The sequence below is a fragment of the Netta rufina genome, assembly GCF_964035555.1.
Source record: "Netta rufina genome assembly, chromosome: 25".
Classification (NCBI taxonomy): domain Eukaryota; kingdom Metazoa; phylum Chordata; class Aves; order Anseriformes; family Anatidae; genus Netta; species Netta rufina.
Genome location: NC_140149.1, coordinates 4,927,810 through 4,946,176, shown reverse-complemented (window position 1 = coordinate 4,946,176; position 18,367 = coordinate 4,927,810). Strand labels below are relative to the sequence as shown.

The 18,367-nt window shown below is 55.2% G+C and overlaps 1 protein-coding gene across 1 annotated transcript in view; it reads right to left on the bottom strand.

The window, feature by feature from the left end:
• The window catches only part of SORL1 (sortilin related receptor 1), a 40,490-nt gene that overhangs the window by 10,606 nt on the left and 11,517 nt on the right, over positions 1-18,367 (bottom strand). Inside the window, exons 8-36 of the mRNA XM_084301658.1 lie at positions 18,163-18,332; positions 17,881-18,073; positions 17,685-17,802; positions 17,043-17,116; positions 15,224-15,312; positions 14,940-15,118; positions 14,194-14,380; positions 13,065-13,193; positions 12,789-12,874; positions 11,487-11,659; positions 11,149-11,280; positions 10,371-10,462; positions 9,641-9,887; positions 9,170-9,308; positions 8,820-8,993; positions 8,552-8,665; positions 8,049-8,171; positions 7,286-7,405; positions 4,983-5,105; positions 4,721-4,828; positions 4,345-4,476; positions 4,003-4,134; positions 3,213-3,347; positions 2,818-2,973; positions 2,454-2,603; positions 1,849-1,977; positions 1,200-1,326; positions 457-626; positions 147-259 (exon numbers count right to left, since the gene is read on the bottom strand). Of these exons, the coding sequence (XP_084157784.1) occupies positions 147-259; positions 457-626; positions 1,200-1,326; positions 1,849-1,977; positions 2,454-2,603; positions 2,818-2,973; positions 3,213-3,347; positions 4,003-4,134; positions 4,345-4,476; positions 4,721-4,828; positions 4,983-5,105; positions 7,286-7,405; positions 8,049-8,171; positions 8,552-8,665; positions 8,820-8,993; positions 9,170-9,308; positions 9,641-9,887; positions 10,371-10,462; positions 11,149-11,280; positions 11,487-11,659; positions 12,789-12,874; positions 13,065-13,193; positions 14,194-14,380; positions 14,940-15,118; positions 15,224-15,312; positions 17,043-17,116; positions 17,685-17,802; positions 17,881-18,073; positions 18,163-18,332 (4,014 nt within the window). The remainder of the gene's footprint in view (positions 1-146; positions 260-456; positions 627-1,199; positions 1,327-1,848; positions 1,978-2,453; positions 2,604-2,817; positions 2,974-3,212; positions 3,348-4,002; positions 4,135-4,344; positions 4,477-4,720; positions 4,829-4,982; positions 5,106-7,285; positions 7,406-8,048; positions 8,172-8,551; positions 8,666-8,819; positions 8,994-9,169; positions 9,309-9,640; positions 9,888-10,370; positions 10,463-11,148; positions 11,281-11,486; positions 11,660-12,788; positions 12,875-13,064; positions 13,194-14,193; positions 14,381-14,939; positions 15,119-15,223; positions 15,313-17,042; positions 17,117-17,684; positions 17,803-17,880; positions 18,074-18,162; positions 18,333-18,367) is intronic.

Sequence of the window (18,367 nt, the reverse complement as noted above, 5' to 3'; positions counted from 1 at the left end):
AAAACCATGGACTGAAACAAAACCTGAGGACTGTGTTGCTACCTACAGCCCTGCACCATTTCTTCATTTCTTCTCCCATCTTGCCCAGCATTCTCAGTGGATTTCCACCTCAAATTGCAAAATAAAAAACATGGTGCAGGACTCACAATAAATTCCCGTATGAGGCCATGGGCGTTCACAGGAGGGCTCCAGCAGCCTGTCACCACCCCCTCAGCTTCTTTTTTTAGGGACAGCTGAAGGTTAAAGGGGGCATCTGGTACTGGGGAGAGAAACAAAGGTGTTAGTGATGGTCACAGGCGGTGTGTCCAGTTCTGGGGAACAGCAGGAGGTTATCGGGGTCTCCTAGAAAGGGAGAGGGCAGACGTTATCTCCTGCAGTTGTGTCCCAAGGCCTGATCAACCCTTTCGTAATCTGACCTCCAGCTTGAACTGAGAGGAGCCAGGCAGGTCTGCTTACATCCTTCGGGTGCCCGCAGGGTGATGAAGTCGTTGGTGTTGTAGACTCTGCTGAGGCACTGCACCTGGACCTTCACCTGGTAGGTGCAGTCAGGCTTGAGGACCTTCAAAACGCTGTTGGTTTTGTTGCTGTGGGTTTCCAAAACCTTCCAGATGCTTTCACCAACAGTCCTGCACAAGAGTCAGACCCCTGCAGTCAGGAATATGTTCAGGAACACAGGGGGACACAGCTTGCCCCAAAGGATGAAATCAGTTTTCTGTGTTTTAAGGGCTTGCTGCTTAGTTTTCTGCTCAGTAAAGCCACGACACCAGCTTGAAAAGCTGCTGTTTCAAAGCTTGAACCAAACATAGCTCAGTGCCTCCTAAGCACCGTCCTCTGAGGTTTGCTATAACCGCTGTGCTCTAATTTCTTGACTTTGTTCTCATTGTTAGCAGCCCCACAAAGACGAGACCCAAGCAGAAACAGAAAACCCAATATACCCACATTTCTGTCCGAGTAAACAATTTGAAGGAAACAAAGACAGCTTTTCACAAATGTCCCCTAGTTGCTGCTATTTTGGGTCTGCTTTGCAACGAAGCATTAGAAGATTTTCCAAACAGAAATACACTGCAAAGCTCCATCCTCTGGGGCTCGATTTGGTACGGTGCTTTGCTGCAAAGACGTGTGTGCTGTTACCTCTGCTCATGTTTTTCCCGTCCTTTCCTTGCCACGACCACCCATGGGTCATGCAGTAAGTGGTGTACCTGTAATACACGTTGTAGACACAGGAGGTCGAGGACATCCTCTTTGGCCGAGCCCATGTCAGAGTGACAGCGCCGGAGAAATCGGCCGTCCACTGCAGGTTCTGGACTTTGTACACGATCGTGTCGTCTGGGAGAGCAAGAGGGGGAGTCAGTCTGCTGGTGGAAACAAGCCCTTTGGATCTGTGCTGTCACTGTGAGCCACCCAGGGCCCCTCTGTGGGGCTGCCCATGTCCCATCTCGTGTTCAGTGGAAGGACCAAAGCTGAGGCTGGGAATCTGGACAGCAATGTGTTGGGGCAAAAAGAGAGCCTGGCCAGATGAACTTTCCAAAGGAAAACAGATGGTTTTCCCTGGGTGTAGACTCCCCATGAATCTCCGCAGTGCCTCCCCCCTGCACCAACCAGCCTCTCCCAATCAATATTTAATTAAAGAACTAAAACCTGACTGATGCTCGAGGCCCCGAGCAGGTCGGTAGGACCGTGGTGCATCTCGTGGCTGGGCAGAGACAGCAATCGATCGCAATTCTCTGCCCGGGGCCAGCTGCAGCACACATCCCCCCATCCCCACAGGGCCAAAAGAGGTGGTGGTGACGATGGAAAATGGCTGGGAAATGGGGTTTACAGGAGAAAGGGGAGTGGGCGGCAGCTTACCCGTACAGTTCCTCTCGTCGCTGCCATCTGAGCAGTCCAGGTACCCGTCGCAGCGCTCTGCCACCATCAGGCAGGCCTCGCCGTCCTCGCACTTGTAGCCCTGAGGGCACGGCAGGGTGCTGTGCGTTGCTGCAAGGCAGAAAGGGTGCAGGGCTCAGCACCGCGAGGGTCCCGCACTGGCACAGGGCTGTGTGCGATGCCAGGTGCTGGTGCAAGAGCTTTCTGGCAGAGTGTTTTGGCGTGACAAAAGGGCCACCATCAGGAGAACTTGGGGCTTAAGCCACCGGGGAGGTGGTGGAGTCACCTCCTTAGATCTTGGGATCTCGGAGTTGGGTGGATGTGGCACTTAGGGACATGGTTTGGAACTGTTATGTGATGGATGGACTTGATGATCTGACGGGTATTTCCAACCCAAATGAAATGAAATCCATTCCGTGAAATCCACAGCTGGACTTCTGATGGAACAGGCACCAGTGCTTTGGGTGCTTTTTTTTTTTCCCTTCCGTTTTTACTGCGTGGATTCCACCAGCGATAAATCCTCCCGTCCTCCCAAAGAGCATCCCAAGGGAAGGAGCCAGGCGAGCCCCTCTTGCCCCCGCACTTACGGCAGTTCCTCTCGTCCGTGCCATCCTGGCAGTCCCGCCGCCCATCGCAGCGCTTCCAGTTGGGGATGCACTTGTGCAGCTGCTGGCACTCGAACTCAAACCTGCTGCAGCGGCCCCGAGGCGCCGGGGAGGTGGCCGTCACGTTGGGACCTGCGGGCAGAAGAAGTGAGGAGAGCACCCAGGGCCACCAGCAGGAGGGACCGAAAGCCGTCCCCGGGTCCCGACTCCACTAGATGGCAATGTCTTCCCATCCAGCAGGTGGATGGCTCCCGTTGGGGTGCCCAAACTTGCAATGCAAATCGCTGGGGTGCAAGGCAGGGATGCCACCAGGCATTCAGGAGGAAGAGGGTGAGGAAGAGCTTACGGGAGGTGGGGCAGGCGTCCTCGTCGGAGCCGTCGGTGCAGTCCTTGTACCCGTCGCAGACCCAGCTGTTCACGATGCAGGCGCCGCTGTTGCAGCGGTAGTGGTTGGGCAGGCACGTCGGCGGGGCGGCTGCGGTGACAGGAACTACTGGGGAGCCTGAAAGGACACCGAACGAACGGAGAGGCTCTCGGGGGCTGCTCCCAGCACCCAGCCAGCCCCCGTGGTAGGGGGGAGCAGGGAGCAAGCCAGGCATTGCAAGCCCCATGTTTTAACTGCATCGTCGCCTCGCAGCTTATGATCAGGGGATTCGACAAGGCAGAATGCCTGTTGAAGGGGGATTTTGGGGCCGTGGGGCCCCTGTATGCAGAGCATCACGGAGCACCACAGGTCCTCACCCTCGCATTCCTTCTCATCCGACCAGTCCCCACAGTCGTTCTCCTCGTCGCACTTCCACCGGTTGGGGATGCAGTGGCCGTTCCCACACTGGAACTGGTAGTACCGGGAGCAGTTCGGGGCCTCTGTTGGGTTTTCTGATGAGAACAGGAGAGCCCCGTGAGCCCCTGTGTCATTTCAGCATGGATTTGGGGCATGGGAATACCAGCCCTGAGAGCATCACCCCAGCATCCCCCCTGCACAACTGTGGGTCCTCTCTTCTCCAGCATCCCCATTCCTCCCAGCCCTCTCTGGCCTGGTGTCACCACCCCAGTGTCTGCATGCTGGGTGCTCCATGGCCAGACAGCACCTACGATCTCAAAACCAGGGCTGACAGTGAAATTCACCCAGAGCATGGCAGGAAGGGAGAAGCAAACCCTGCCGCTCCGAAACGAAGCCGCAGCTGCTTCGTCTGGCTCCGCACAGCTCCTAAAGCTACCGAGGGAACATTGATAAATATTGAGCTTGGCTGTAAGCTGCCTGTCTGCTTCGGGCTGGGAAGCTGTGGAGTAAATATGGTCACACAAGACTTAGTCAAGCACAACGTGTGCCTGCCGCATCGGATTTTCAGTGTGCTCCAGTTAATCTACCTGCAATAAGGGGAAGATGACACTGATCTATATTCAAGATGCTCTGCAATGTGCAAGTGGGATGGTGCACGCATGCATGTGTGGGTATACAGAACAGAAGAAGCCTGTTTTCTGGGCCCCGAAATTCAAAGGGGGTGATGAAGGACCTCGAGGTACTGCTCACCACAGTTTGCTTCGTCCGAGTAATCGCCGCAGTCATCCATGCCGTCGCACTTCCACACCAGGCTGATGCACACGCCGTTCTGGCACTGGAAGCTGAACTGGTCGCACGTGCGGTGGAACTCGGGGTCCTGGGCTGCACGGAGGGAAACCAGAGGGTTAGCATGGAGGAGGAAGGAAGGTGTACCCTCAGAGGGCATCTGGACTTGGGAAAGCAAAGTATTAGAGTCCAAAGCCACTGTTTGGGTGACCTGGCAGGGTTTGGTACCCTCCCCATGCCTCCTTTCCCTTCTGTCTCCAGCCCTCCTCATGCAAAGTGCCCTGAGATGCGCGATATCACGCTTACAGCATCCAGCATAGTTGGCGTCCTCATCTGATCCGTCTCGGCACTGGACGATGCCGTCGCACACCATGGAGTGGAACAAGCACTGCTGCCGGTTCTTGCACACGAAATCCATGTAGCGGGTACAGAGGGGTTCTGGGGAAAAAAGGAGGGGATGGGGTCTCGGCAGGGATTGCCAGCAGGGCAGACACTGATTCGGACAAACCCAAGCGCAGCGTCCAGATTTCACAGAGCTACAGAAAGTTTTCAGGACCAACAGACTGAGCACCGTCCCTGCACAGACTGCCCTCACCCCATAATGTCCCGATCCCCTTTCCCTCGTGCCCTGAGCCCGGCAGCCCTTGCTGCCGAGGTCCCACCAGCTTCCCTGGGTACTCACCACAGTGCTGCTCATCCGAGGCATCGGAGCAGTCGGTGATGCCATCGCAGTGCTTGCTGGTCGGGATGCAAGTCCCATTGGGGCACTGGAAGCCGTTGCACTTTTTTTCTGAAAAAAAGCAGAATGAGGTGGATTTCCTTGGTTTCCTTTCCCATACAAAAAACTGCAGCGCAGCCCCGAATCCCTTTTTCCCCGTGTTTGCCCTCTTTTGGAGGGATAGGAGTCATCTCTCTGGGTTTGCTGGAGTGTCCCCGTGCCATACCGCAGTCGGCTGGGTCCTCGTCGGAGCCGTCCTGGCAGTCGGCGTCACCGTCGCACGCCCAGCGCTGCGGGATGCAGTGGCCATTGAGGCACTGGAAGCTGGAGGCCTCGCAGGTGTGGGACACTGTTGGAAGCAGAGCAGGGAGCGGTGCTGAGCACGGGGCACTCAGCACCACGCAGCCCTGCACCATCCCCTTTGCATCAGCACATCACATCGTGCTGGATCCCAGCACGGATTCGCATCTCTGCAGCACAAGTTCACACCCAGAGGGCTTCATGCAACACATTGCTGGGAATCTGGGTCTCCCCAGGCCATGCCATGTCTTTTTCTCTCTCTGCTGTATTTGCTCATAAGACCACTGTGCCCCTGGGATGGTTTTCAGAGGCTCCTGAGGGGTCCTAATGCTCTCCAAATGGGGAGCCTCTTTCCCTTTGATCTTAACCCTAGATGAGTGTGGGTGCAGGTGACAGTGGCTGCATCTTGCTGCAGATGGCAAGAAATGTCACAGCAAACAAGCAAAACTTTGGCAGGGTGGCAGGGTCCCTGTTCAGGGACCCTAGGATAGGGGCAGTGAGCAGGGATGGGTGACACCGAGGGGCATTGGGGACGGTCTGGAATTAAGGCAGGCAAGCCTTTTCTGTGCTCCCACAGCAACCTAGAAATACAAGTCTCTTAAAAATGAGGAGACAAATTAACTCTATCCCAGCTGAAACCAGGACAGGGTTTCAAGGGGATCGGGGCCTTGGTCTTTTTTAGGGTCCTGTTGCAAACGTATCTGCCTGTGGGGGATGCTGGTTGAAGCCTAGCATACATTGTCGCTTTAAAGACAAATGCCGCTCTTCAACCAGGAGAGCACTTGTCATTATCGAGAAGAAAAGCAATGTGCAACTTAATTAAATTGCATGCTGGTGAATTCCAGGTTAGCTAGTGACGTGTCCTTGCAGATATTTCCGAATGCTACAGTTTTGTGGCAGTAATATTCTATTAGGTATTCAGTGTGAAATGTAATTATTTTAGATAAGAGCAATAAATGCAGCCAGTGGAGTCAGATGAAATGTTTCTCAAATAATTGTGATCCTCTTAGATAATTTCAACTTTAGGCTTTACAAACCCGATACGCGTTTTGAAGTAGGTTCCGTTCCTGTAGCAATTCTCTCTGGAGAAACTCATAGGAGAGATAAGTGCTACCAATATAAATTAAACCTCCTCGTGCAGCCACGCACACGGAATATCAACCACCCTCGTCCCCAGAGCATCACCGCAAACCCTGCGTGCTCCAGGCAGGTTCAGCACTGCAGGGGGAGATGCAGGAGCTCAGCACGGTGGCTCCCATCCCCTGGGGGCTCTCCTGGGCCCCACGGGGCTCCCCTCACCCCATCAGCCCATCTGTTCTGACACTGGTTGTTACCTGGTTTCTCCTGTGTATTGCTTTATGATGTGACCTCATGCCTTTCACTGCTGGAACGAAGCGCTGCCTACTCTCAAAACTCTCTTCTCCTCATGCAAACATTTGTTTGGGTGTTGTTGTTTTGGTATTATTATTATTTTTAATGAAAAAGGTCAATGCATTGTTATCAGCTGGCTTTTCTGATGAGGAGTAGGCTCTATCTGGCTGTTGACTTTAGCACTGTCAGTTTTACACTGGTGTTGGGGGTGGTTGAGTGCCGTGACTGTCAGAGCATGAGGCTCCCAGGTGCAGGGCATGATGCACAGGGTGAGGACTAGCCTTTCTTGCAACCAGGTGGCATCAATTTGAGTTATAAGCAAAAAAGAGAGCAGATCTGCCACTTGTGGCTCCATAGCTCTGCCACCCACGTTAGATTTTTGAAGCCATGGAGAACAGCAAGGCTGCTCACAAGAGGAGCTGCTTCCCCACCAAATCTGCCTCTCTTTTGCAGCCTCTCTGCAGTTTATTGCTTTCTTGTTTTCTGCAACGTGCTTAACGGCAAGAAACCGGTCAGAGTTCAAGCTCTGAAAGGAGATCAGTGCACACTGCCCGGTTTGTTGCCTCGCTGCAACAAAGGAGCCCATTTTGCACACAAGTATCCTTTGGCTGCCCGGCGGCCACGGCCCCGCTTCGCTATTCAGTGCGCCTTCAAAGGCACAGCCGCCGTGGCACAACGCCCTGCAGCACCTCGGGCTGCTGAGGATGTGCTGGGAGCAGCCCGTGGTGGTGCAAAGCACGGTGTAAAAACATCCTCACCGAGAGCCATGCTAGTGAAACCCCTCGAATGCTGTTTGGAGAGGTTGGGAGCCCTTAAGGAGTGATGGCAGCAGGTTATTGAAGACATCAAAGTGCTTACCTGTGCAGTTGGCTTCATCAGACCAGTCCCTGCAGTCGTTATCGCCATCACACATCCAGGAAAGGCGAATGCACATCCCTGAGCTGCAGCTGAACTCATCGCTTCTGCACTGGTGAGCCTCTGCAAACAAGCACAGACACTTTTCAGGTGCTTTGGGGGCTAGGGGAGAGGAGGAGGACAACTTCACACAGGCTATGGACCGAGGAGAGGAGGCTGCTGGTTCAGAAGCAACAGTCCATGCAGCCCTGCAAAGCAGAGCCATCCTAAAAGCAGCTTTTCCTGCCTTGTCCCTAGCCCTGGATGACCCAGGGGTCCCATCCTGCTCTGTTTACCAGCGTCATTTCTCCTTCAGTTCAGCACTGACCTCTCTGAATCACTGAGCTGGAGATGGATGGCTGCAAACACGGGAACACCGAGCAACCCACGCCTCCCATGCGTCTGCTGGGCAGCTGCCCAAGGTCAGCCTTTAATCTCTCCCAAATATTTGGCTTCGAGTTACAGGGGAACCCAAGGAGCAGAGCGGGAGAGCTGGATGACAGCAGCACAGAAGCCTCCCTGCCAGACCGCAGCCAGGGGGGAATCACTGCACGGCCTCGCTGGCTTCTTCCATCCCTTATCTCCTGCCCAGAACGTGGTGGGAGGAGGTGGTTTTGGGCCAGGGTGAACACAAGGGGATCTGAGGCAGCACTGTCTTGCCCGACAGCAGGGTTTCATCCCTCGCACAGGGAAAGGGGAGGCAATTTCAGGCCGGGAGGCAGCTCACCGCAGTGACTTTCGTCGCTGTTATCTCCGCAGTCATCCTCCAGGTCGCACTTGTAGGACAGCGGGATGCAGGTCCCCGAGCCCCGGCAGCGGAACTGGGTCTCGGCGTCGCACACCGTGGTGGCTGATGTGGCAGGGAGAGGAGGAGGAGATCAGGGTCGTGGGGAGGGGACAGATCCTGCCACCACGGGCATGCGTGAAGGAGAGGGAAAGCATCCTGCAGAGCCTCGCTCAATGCAGCCTGAAGCACCGCTTCGATGTCGATGTCAATTTTGGGGAACGGGGCTGAAAGTCATCCCGCCCCACTGCTTGCAAGCCAGGGCAGAAAAGCCAAGGGGCAAATGTTGCAGGGCACCAGTTGCCCAGCCAGCTTGGGATATCACCCCCAGGAGCACCTCTTGCTCCCCCTGACTACACAGGGAGTATAAGCAATCGGCTCAGGTGCAGCGATGCCACAGCAGACATCTAAATTTGGAGGGGCGAACGCCAGCGCAGGACACTCACGGCAGTTCTTCTCGTCGCTCATGTCCCCACAGTCATTGTCATTGTCACACTGCCAAATGCTGTTGATGCAGTTCCCATTGAAGCATCTGTACTGGTTGGGCAGACACGTGTTTTCTGGTGCAGAGGGGAAAACAAAAACAAGCCGGCAGGAGGCATGACGCCGCATTTTGGGACAGCGGGCTGCTCTCCTCCTCGCCCAAAGGGCAGCAGGAGAGGCTTTGAAATAGAAGCTGCCACCTCGCAAGGCAGGAACAGAGCTCGGTTTTACCTTCCTTCAGGCAAGTGGTGTTCTTCATGACGTAGCCACGAGGACAGTCGCACCTCACCTCCCCTGTGGGCAGCACGGAGCTGGAAACCCCCTCGGGGCACTTGCAGCTCCGGCCGTTGTTGGACTTGGGCAGGCAGAGCAGGCTGCAGGGGTGGGTGATGCAGGCGTTCTGCCCTGGCACCGGGGGAAGGTGGGGGACACCATGAGGGCAGGAGGCTTCAGACCCCACAGGAAGCTCTATCCCACCCAGAACCCAGCTTTAGGTTCGCACCCCGTTTTTTTCTGTCTCTTTCAGGCTGGGAAAAGCCCTCTGGAGATCCTACGCCCACCTGAAGAAGCCAGTCCATTACCTGTTGTTTTCCCTTTGTAAAATATTTTCATGTCCATGATCCCGTTTAACCGGCCGACTAAAGTCTCCATCCTGGAGCCGCTGGTTTTGGATGCTCGGAAGATGCTCAGCTGCGACCAGTCGTTCCAGTAGATCTCATTCTGAAACGCAGGCCCTGCTGTCGGTGTCCCCTTGCACTACAGCACCTGAGCACCCTGTGGTCACGGGGTAGCAGTGTGCAAACCCTCCCCAGCCCGTGGGGAGGAAGATGAGGAAGACCTGAACTGGGATTTGAGCATGAGTGGAAGCAGACGTTGCTAGCTTCAGGGGGCTGTGGGAACACACTCGGAGCATAAAGAGATTGAGCATCGTGCTAGCTCCTTCCCACCAAACCCAAAGTGCTAAAGGCTCTGCATCCACCTGCCCAATGCAAGCAGCAGCCGCAGTGTGCGTGCAATGGAAACGTGTACAAAATGAGAGGCTGCAGCGATACCTTAAACACAGCGATAGCGTAGGGGTGCGGGAGGCTGTCCAGGATCACGGATCTCTGCAGCCCGTTGAAATCCACCCTCTCGATTCTGTCCATGTAGGCTTCGGTCCAGTAGATCCAGCGGTCGTCCACCGAGATGCCGTTGGGCCACCGCACGCCCTCCGAGACGATGCAGCCGGCCGAGGACCCGTCCATGTCACTTCTGTAAATGCCGGGTCTGGAGTCTCCCCAGTCGGTCCAGAACATCAGCCTGCAACAGGCAGAGAGCGTACCCAAAATAACAACCCAGCGTGTCGCGAGGGAACAGGTTATCAGGCGCTGTTTGAGTGCTTTACATTCCCCGTCTCTTGCAAGACGTGCCTTTGGGAAAGGAGCGCTTTGCAAGTCAAATGAGCGCGAGCGGCAGATCTGCGAGCAGAAGGCAGGCTAATTTAGCTGCAGTTTCTGGGGCATGAGTGCAGCTGGAGGTTACCTAGCTGTGAACTGCTGTGTCTAAGAGCTGGGAGCACTGCAAGGTGCCAACGCAGCTGTCAGGGTGGTGTTCGTGCTCTAACCAGCCATGGGAGTGCAGCCAGGCTCTGTCGGTGCCTCCCCATCACCCCCAAGCCTTGCCCGCAGCACCTCCCTTGGGTTCTGCTTGGGTGAATGTGGTGGTGAAGGAGAGAGCTTGGTCTGCCTGGTGCCACCTAGGAGAACCGAGGGACGTGGCTGCTGCGGATGGTTTCTTTCTTACCCTTCTCGGGGAACCAGGGCGAGGGCTCTGGGTCGCTCGAGTATGGAGGAATTGAGGACGGTGAGACGCAGGTCTCCGTCCGGATTGGCAACCTGGAGTCGTGATGAAAGAGAAGGGCCGTGCTTACTGCGGGCTGCTGCCCCCCTAAAGCTTTGTGAATCCTGGGGCGTTTAATTAGTGCATCCTAATAAAATAGCTGCCACGGGCACAAGGAGCAGGTACTGTAAGGTGGGTGATAACAGATGGTGGGGTGGTGAATTTAGGGGCAGTTTGGTGTCACAGAAGGAGCTCTGTTTGCAACCCACCTGGCTGGGTGTAGGTGTTGCTTTTTTTCCCCCTCTTTGGCCTCACAAACTGACCGCAGGGCTGAATATTATCGTGTTCTCAGGCAACGAGTGTAGGATGCAAGGAAAAGGTTACACCGGGGAGGTTCAGGTTGGCTATTAGGATAAACTTCTTCATGGAGAGGGCGCACAAGGGGCTGCCCAGGGCAGTGGTGGAAGCCCAGTCCCTGGAGCCAGTTAGGAGATGTGTGGACATGGCTCTAAGGGACACGGTTTAGTGGTGGGACTTGGTAGGTCAGGTTGACTGCTGGACTTGATAATCTTGAAGGTCTTTTCCAACCTAGATGGTCCTGTAGACCCAAAGCAGCATCATGCCGTGCTGCTGGTGAGGGCTGGGGCTCAGTCACAACAAGCCAGCAGTATTTTCGGGCCCAGCTGCCCCAAAGGTGCCCTACTGCAGTCCCCTTTTTGCAGCAGGGGTGATGTGGCCATACCTCGATTTTGGGAATCCCAGCGTTGACCCAGTACAGCAATCGACTGAGAGGTTCAAAGGCCAAGGCTTCCACTGTTTCCAGCCCGGTGCTTACGATTATTTCCTGCCCAGAGCTGCCATTGAGACAAAGACGCTGGGAAAAGAAACAAAGAAAAAAAAAAGAAAAAAAGACAAAGAAATAGAAAAATGAACATTAATAAAAAGCAAGGACATTCCCAGCCTCGAGATTAGCAGAGGCAGGCGTGCAAGACAAGCCACACAGAGAGCTGAGCGATGAGAAACGCCTGAAATGAGGCTCTCAGCTCAGTCCTGCCCTGGCAGCAGGAGCCCCCCGCTCACCTGGATGATGTCGAGGGTGACGTCGGCCCAGTATAAGCAGTTGTGCTCGTAGTCAAAATCGAGGGCGACCGCCCCGCGCAGCCCGGCCAGCGGCAGCTCCTCGCTGACGCCCGAGGAGAGGTCGTAGCGGTGGATGGAGTAGCGGGTGGCGTACAGGATGAACTCGTTCTCCTCTGTGGGGACAGGGCGCTCATCACCCGGGCACCTCGGGCCCTTTGGGGATGCTCAAGGAGTGCAAGGCCATTTTATCTTCCCCCCTCCTGCCTGCATGCTATGGCTCCATGGCATAACGTAGGCAAAGCCCCTTGTCTCAGTGGGATTAGGCTGATTAGGATCCACTAATAGCCTTACTCGCTCCCCTTATTCACTCGCACCCCAGGAAAACCCTCCAGCCGTTGTTTATCCAGAGGGCTGAAGGAGGAGGTAAGGATGGCAAAAAGTGCTGTGACCGCTTCCATTCTACGTTAGCATGCTGGTAATTAGGAACAAAATGCTGCTCTCTGCTCCTCCAAATTCTCATAAAAAAGGTGAGAGCGCTGTCTCGGGGGACACCTTCCCTGCAGAAGCTATCCCAGCGTGGGGTTGTGTTCCTGATGTGTGCAGGGTGGTGCACAGTGGGAACCCGGCCCAGGACAAAGTCTCCCGGGTGTTAGCACACTACAAGCGAAGCCCGATAATGCTATTAACGAGGGAGGCTGATGGCAGGGAGTAGCTCTGGCTCTGCACCCCTAATGAGATTATATGGAGATAGGAAATGGATACCGTACACCCAAGGGTTACCATGGCACAAGCCAACACGTATCCAAAGACGATGAACAAACACTCTGGGAACAAGGCACTGCAAAGCTGGGGCAGGAAGGGACCACAAATTTATTTTCTGATCACCAGGGCCTGTCACAGCATGCCCAGAGCAGCTTCCAAATAGCTGCAGAGGGCTTGGAGGGGCGGAAATCACATCGGTGCTGGGCGAGGAGGAAAGCTACACGTGGTGAGGGCCCCGGGTGCGCCCTGCCTGCAGCGTGGTGCCAGCCTTGTGCAAAGCCATCACTCTCGAGCTGCTGCGTGATGGCAGATTAAATTAAAGCTGCGAGGAGCAGAATGCAAATAGCTGGCAGCACGCAGGCACGGAACCGTGTCAGGGCATCATAGGTTTGAGAGGAGAGAGCGCAGGGATGGAGGTGATGTCTTACTGGATGTGTGAGGATAAAAGGGCAGCCTCTGCCCTGGTCCCCAGTACTTGTGGCTAATTTACACCTCAGGCACGAGCTGAAGGTGTCTGAATGAGGCTGTCCTGCAACTCACCAGCCAGTGGGCATGGTACAAGCTCCCCTTCAAGCCGGGACTCGATGTCTCCTCCTGTACACGTGTCTCCGGAGATCTTGCGGTAGCTGCAACACACAGAGCCAGGCAGTTCATGGTCCTTAGCTCCAAATTAGATGTTGTGACGTATGGCTGAGCATGCGATCCGTTTAGTGCTGCTTACAGGGTGTTTGTGTGTGTGTTTTACCAGTTTTAGCACCAGCAGCATAAATGGCAGCGCTGAGAGGATCGGGTTCCCCTCCCGAGCACAACACGTACCCTCGAGTCCTCTTGTAAGTTGAGCCAACGGGGCAAGGTACCGGCGGGTCGTATGGCTTCCCAGCAAATTCAGGGTCGGGGACACAGACTTCTAATGATAAATCCTCACTCAGTTTAAAGCCAAAATCACTGCAAGGAGACAAACGAGGTGAGGAGGGAAGGGAGGGAAGGAAACCAGTGTCACTGCGCTGTGCTATTACTCCCCTCTATTTTTGCAAAGAAGTTTTAAGCTCTCACTCATGTATTATCAATATTTGGCTGTATACCAATACCATACAGCCCAGACAGCTTCTTTCAGCAGGGCATTTCACAAACACCTCACAAATAAGCCTCCCCAGGGCTGGGCAGCCTGGGCTGGGACAGGCAGCAAGGCAGAGAGGAGCCAGAGCACCCCAGGCTCCGCACCCCTGCTCCGTGCCAGCTGCCTGATGTCTGCATCTCGGCTTTCCTGGCCGTAAAATGGGAGTTGAGGTGTGTTTGGAAAATGCCGTGGAGGAGGTTACATTGCTCTGATTTTGCCGTGGTTCCGAGGCAGGCAGCAGATCCCACCAGCCCTACATTTTTTGCCCGTGACAAGGCAGCTGCCCCTCCGGTCCCATTTCGGCACCGGGCAGGCAGGTACCAGGCATTTGAGCAGCTTCGAGCTCTGCTAAAAGCCCAGCCCACAAAACCCCGTTCACTTCCTAACCCCAAAGCTTTGCATCCAATTGCCAGAGCCCATTTCCGAATCCCGACAGCTGTGCGGTTGCATTGCCGAGCACACTGCAGATGAAATGATAAAGCAGGGCCAGCTGCTCCTGCTCAGGGTCAGCGGGCTGTTTAGCAGAGCATCTCTACATGATGGCAAATTGTCTGCCGTCATTTGAAAGAAGGTGATGGATTAACAATACTTTCCTCTTCTAAAGAACCTTTCAGAGGCTCCCCAAAGGCTCTAGGGACATTAATTAAGTCTCATGCCCCATTATTAATGAAAGGATGTTTTCAGTCTATTTAGTTTCCTCTTCGCTATAAAATCAAGCAGCAATACAAAGAGCCAAGTAAATTGGATGTTTGTCCACTTTGAGCGATTGGTCACAGATATTTATCTCAGACTTACGACCCAGACTAAAAGAAATTAATTGGTATTTACCATTCAAAGTCTTCCCTCGTACAAGAGCAGTTGGAGACCATGACAGGCCTGTCAAAATCCTCCCCATTGAAGCACGTCGCATGAGGAGTCCTCCTTTTGAAAACGGTTTTATGCCCCAGTAAGCATTCATTGCCTCGCTCGTCGGAGGGCGACCACAGCTTGTAGTCGTTCTCTGTGCACGGGACCCCTACGAGAAGGGACAAGGTTGGCTTAAAAAATTGCGTAGGCATCCCAGAACGAAGGATTGGGAGCAGGAGAGTGCCGGGTCCCCGGGGAGGAGGCGCCAACCCCAGCCTCTCGCCCGGCCCCCAGCTCCACGGTGGTGGAGGTGAAGTTGTGATGCCTCGTGGAGCCGTTCTGGTTGCCAGACAGCTCCGCTTCTAACAAAACGTCAAGGGAATCCGCTGCAGATTTTAGTCGAGCAAATTCCTCTGCCAAGCTTAAACTGCTCTTTGATTAAAAACGCTGCCTCGCAATCAAAGCTGAAGCGGGTTATAAAACATTCATGGGCACAAGCCTTCAGAAGGTTTGCTCTTCTCTGTTCCTGCTGAACAAATCCCTCGGAGACGAGGGAGGGGGTTTGGGTGCGAGCATCTCCAGCAGCCGTGTCTGCATGGACATGGGTGTTTTGGGGTGGGTGCACGGTGTGGGCACCAGCCGGGGTTTGGCGAGAGCTTTATTAAATTGAGCAACCTGGGCCAGGATGGCTCTCGAGCACCCGCTGCAGCCCTGGTGGTGTCCCTTACCCAGCACGTCGGTGGTGTTGATCTGCAGGATCAGCCAGCTGTGGCCGTTCTCTTTGTAGGAGCCGAAGATGGTGAATATGGTGCTCTTCTCCCCGGGCTCCGTCAGCAGCCCGTACACAAACACCGGCTTCTCCGAGAAGGTGAACGTCTTCCAGGTTTCCCCTTCGTTGGTGCTGTACCTGTGGAAAAAAAGGAGCAGGATGTCCGCAGTGGGCAAGCCTTTGCCTGCCCCAGGGCAACCTCTAGCCCCAGCCCGAGGCCAGCCTCCACTGTGCCTCCCTTACTTGAGCTGGTCGGTCTCCGTGCCTTGTGCGATGGCCACGAGAATGCCCCCGTGGTCACCCCAGGTGTAATAATGGGGCCCCGACAGTGCCTGGAAGAGAAACGGGGGTGAAGGGAGAACATCGGGGCATGGGGATAAAGGGCGTCAGGGCATTTTGCATATCCCAGTGTCGAGACCCTGAATCGTTCACGCATGTTAGGATGTCCCTGGCTTAATGCTGAGATCACCCATAGCAGAGCTGTGTTGGATCAAGGGGAAAGCTTTGCTGGGAAGCACACGTCAGGGCTGCTGTCTGACCCACACGAACCCCTCGGGTCTCCAAGTGTCTGGAGGCACCAGAAATTCAGCTGCTTACGGGCCAGCTCCTGCCGTTGGCCTCATTTCCCTAAATACACAGTTGTGTGCTGCACCCTGGACTCTCCTCCTCCTGCACCAAACCTCTCGCCCTCCTACTCCCCACCTCCGTGCCATGCCCGAGAGCCCAGCAGGGCCTCGCTGCCCTCCTACAGCAGCTGAGAAATGCTTCTTCTTGGGCTGAGAGCTTTCCTGAGAGCTGAACAAGAAATGGAGCTGCGGCAGGCAAAAACAAGCCCCGGAGATGGTCTGCGCATCCGCCCCCAGGAAGAAACTTGTTGTGCTTCCTGCTCCCCCCCCCTGCTCTGCACAGTGAGCCCCAGCACAAAACCACTCTGCTTTCCTCCCCAGGGAGCTTGGCTTCAAAACAGAAAGCACGGAGGTGCCCGACTCTGCTCGCAGTATGCACTAACGCGCTCGGGGATGATCCCATGAAGGGCACCAAGCACACCGGCTCCTTTTTACTGCTTTTTCAGACCAAACCAGGGATCTGCAGAGCCAAAAGCCTTCCAGCAGCCTCCAAACCCAGGAAGCAAAGGTTGTGTTGTGCTTCCAGCTGGCAAACAGCAGCACGGGGTCGTTCTGCCCCTCTGCGTGGGACACAAAGGGGCTGGGTGGTGCAGCAGCTCGGCGCTGTGCGCCGCGGCTCTGCTTGTCCTCAGCGTGCTTTCATTGCCCTGCGAGCCAGGAGGGAGCACAGCGCTCCAAAGTCTCAGCTTTCCGCATACTCTCCCTGCCCAGAACTGCAACGATCTCACCAGGGGAAACTTTGGATCCCCACGTGGGTCCCCAGGCGGATTTTGGAGCTGCCAGCCCCAGGGGTGCTGTGGCAGCAGCCAGAGCCGCGGTGTGCCCAGACGCTAACCCAGACCGCGCGGCACTTACGGGGAGGAAAAGGAGGCCGGTTAATTCACAGGACTAAATAGCTTGCAGATGTTGAAATACCATATTACACTCGCAGCAGAGAGCGCGGGCAGACCACAAATACTGCCGCAGACCAGAACACCCACTCAGTAAACAGCATCGAGCTCCCTGTAAACTGAGGGCAACGTCCCGTGTTTCTGGAGGATGCTGGAGCCTCTCCAGCCCCTTTGCAAAAGCCCTGGCTGTCAGGCTCGTCTAAAAGGGGCCAGATGACCCGGGCCAAGGACACGTCCTGCGAACTGAATAAATACAAAGAGAGAGGAGAGCTCTACTGCACATGAAGCGCTGCCTTGGCCACGAGGCTCCCCTCCACTGTGCCTGATCCTACATCTACATCCTACAAAATGTACATCCTACAGAAAGAAAAAAAAAAAAAAAAAGCCTTTTTGCTTTGATCTCACGGGGCATTCAGCATCTTCCAGCTCCAGCTCTTTGATGCATGCACGGAGGTCACCTTTAGTGCCTGGGGGCTGCACGGCTCTTATCAACATCCCGCCTGCTGCACCGCCACTGCGGCTGAGCTGGTGAGCAGGTGCCCTTACCTCCCTCCACCTTGCCCCGGCGCTGCTGGAGATGTAGACGTTGGTTTTCCTCCCCATGTTCCTGCCGACAGAGCCTAGGAGAATGAGAAAAATCATTCCTCTCCAGGTACACAAAGGCACTGCTTAAAATGAAGCCAGCCACCTCAAAAACTATTTCAGTCCGTGAGCCAATAGGCAGTGATGGAGGAGCTGATTTTTCCCAATAGAAGCCAATGCTTTAAAACCGAATATTTTAAGGACCATTACAAGTTTTAAAAGCAGCTGGGGAAAAGCATATGGCTATAAACACGATCAAACAAAACGTGCTTGTAGTTCTGCAAATGTTCCATAACTTGTTTTCTACGGGAAAAAACTGAAGCAAACAGCAATTTCTACATGTCCAAGCCCCCTTTCGCTTGGACAGCGGCAGGAAGGAGGAACAGAGCGAAGTGGGCAAGGTTTCTAATGTCACCGTGCTGCAGTGACACGGACGTGCTGTAATTACTGGGAGAACAGGGCAGCAAAATGCACAACGTAATTGCCATTGTGTAAAATCCCTCCTGCTGGTGCATCTGGGAGCGAGACGCCACTAAGTTTTTGGTGTCCTGACAGCAGGGAGCCCCCGAGCCCTCCCCGTGCAGCCCCGGGGAGGAGAAGCGGTACCGGTGGCGATGATCAGTCCCGGCGCCGACTCTTTGGAGAGGATGGGCATCCTGCGCAGCTGGAAATTCAGCAGCTGGCTCAGGCGCTGGGCCAGGTGGAGAGAGCAGCCCTGGGCGAGCTGGAAAAGCAAAGCGCATCAGTGGGCATCCATCCCTCGTCCCACCGAGTCCTGCGATCCCCCTCTGCCCGGCGCTACCTCGCAGTTCGTCTTCTCCCCGTAGTGCGTCTGCGCCGGGGGCTGCAGCGGCTCCCAGGTGCCCCCCTTGTCGAAGGTGATGACGGAGCGCATGTTCTCCTCGCTGAAGGAGCCGTTGATCAGCGTGGCGATGTAGACGCCCCGCACGCCCTCGACGCGGTGGAAGTCCGCAAAGGGCTCGTTGGCAAAATACCTGCGAGGGGAGGCAACGGGGAGCTCGAGAGCCTTTGGGGACCAAAAGCAGCCGACAAGTACTGAGATTTTGGCCGGAGAGCACGCTACCTGACCAAGGTGTCACTGCCAGCTCCTCCCGGGCTGTAGTACAGCACGTTTTCTAAGGACAGGGAGAACTTCAGGCCCTCTGCCTCCGAGATGTAGAGGTTGGTGCGGTTGTTGTCGTGGCTGACGCACACGAACACCTGGTCCTCCGATGCGTCGGCGATGTAATACTCCTGCGGGATGTGAACGGGAGGCTTACGAGCAGGAT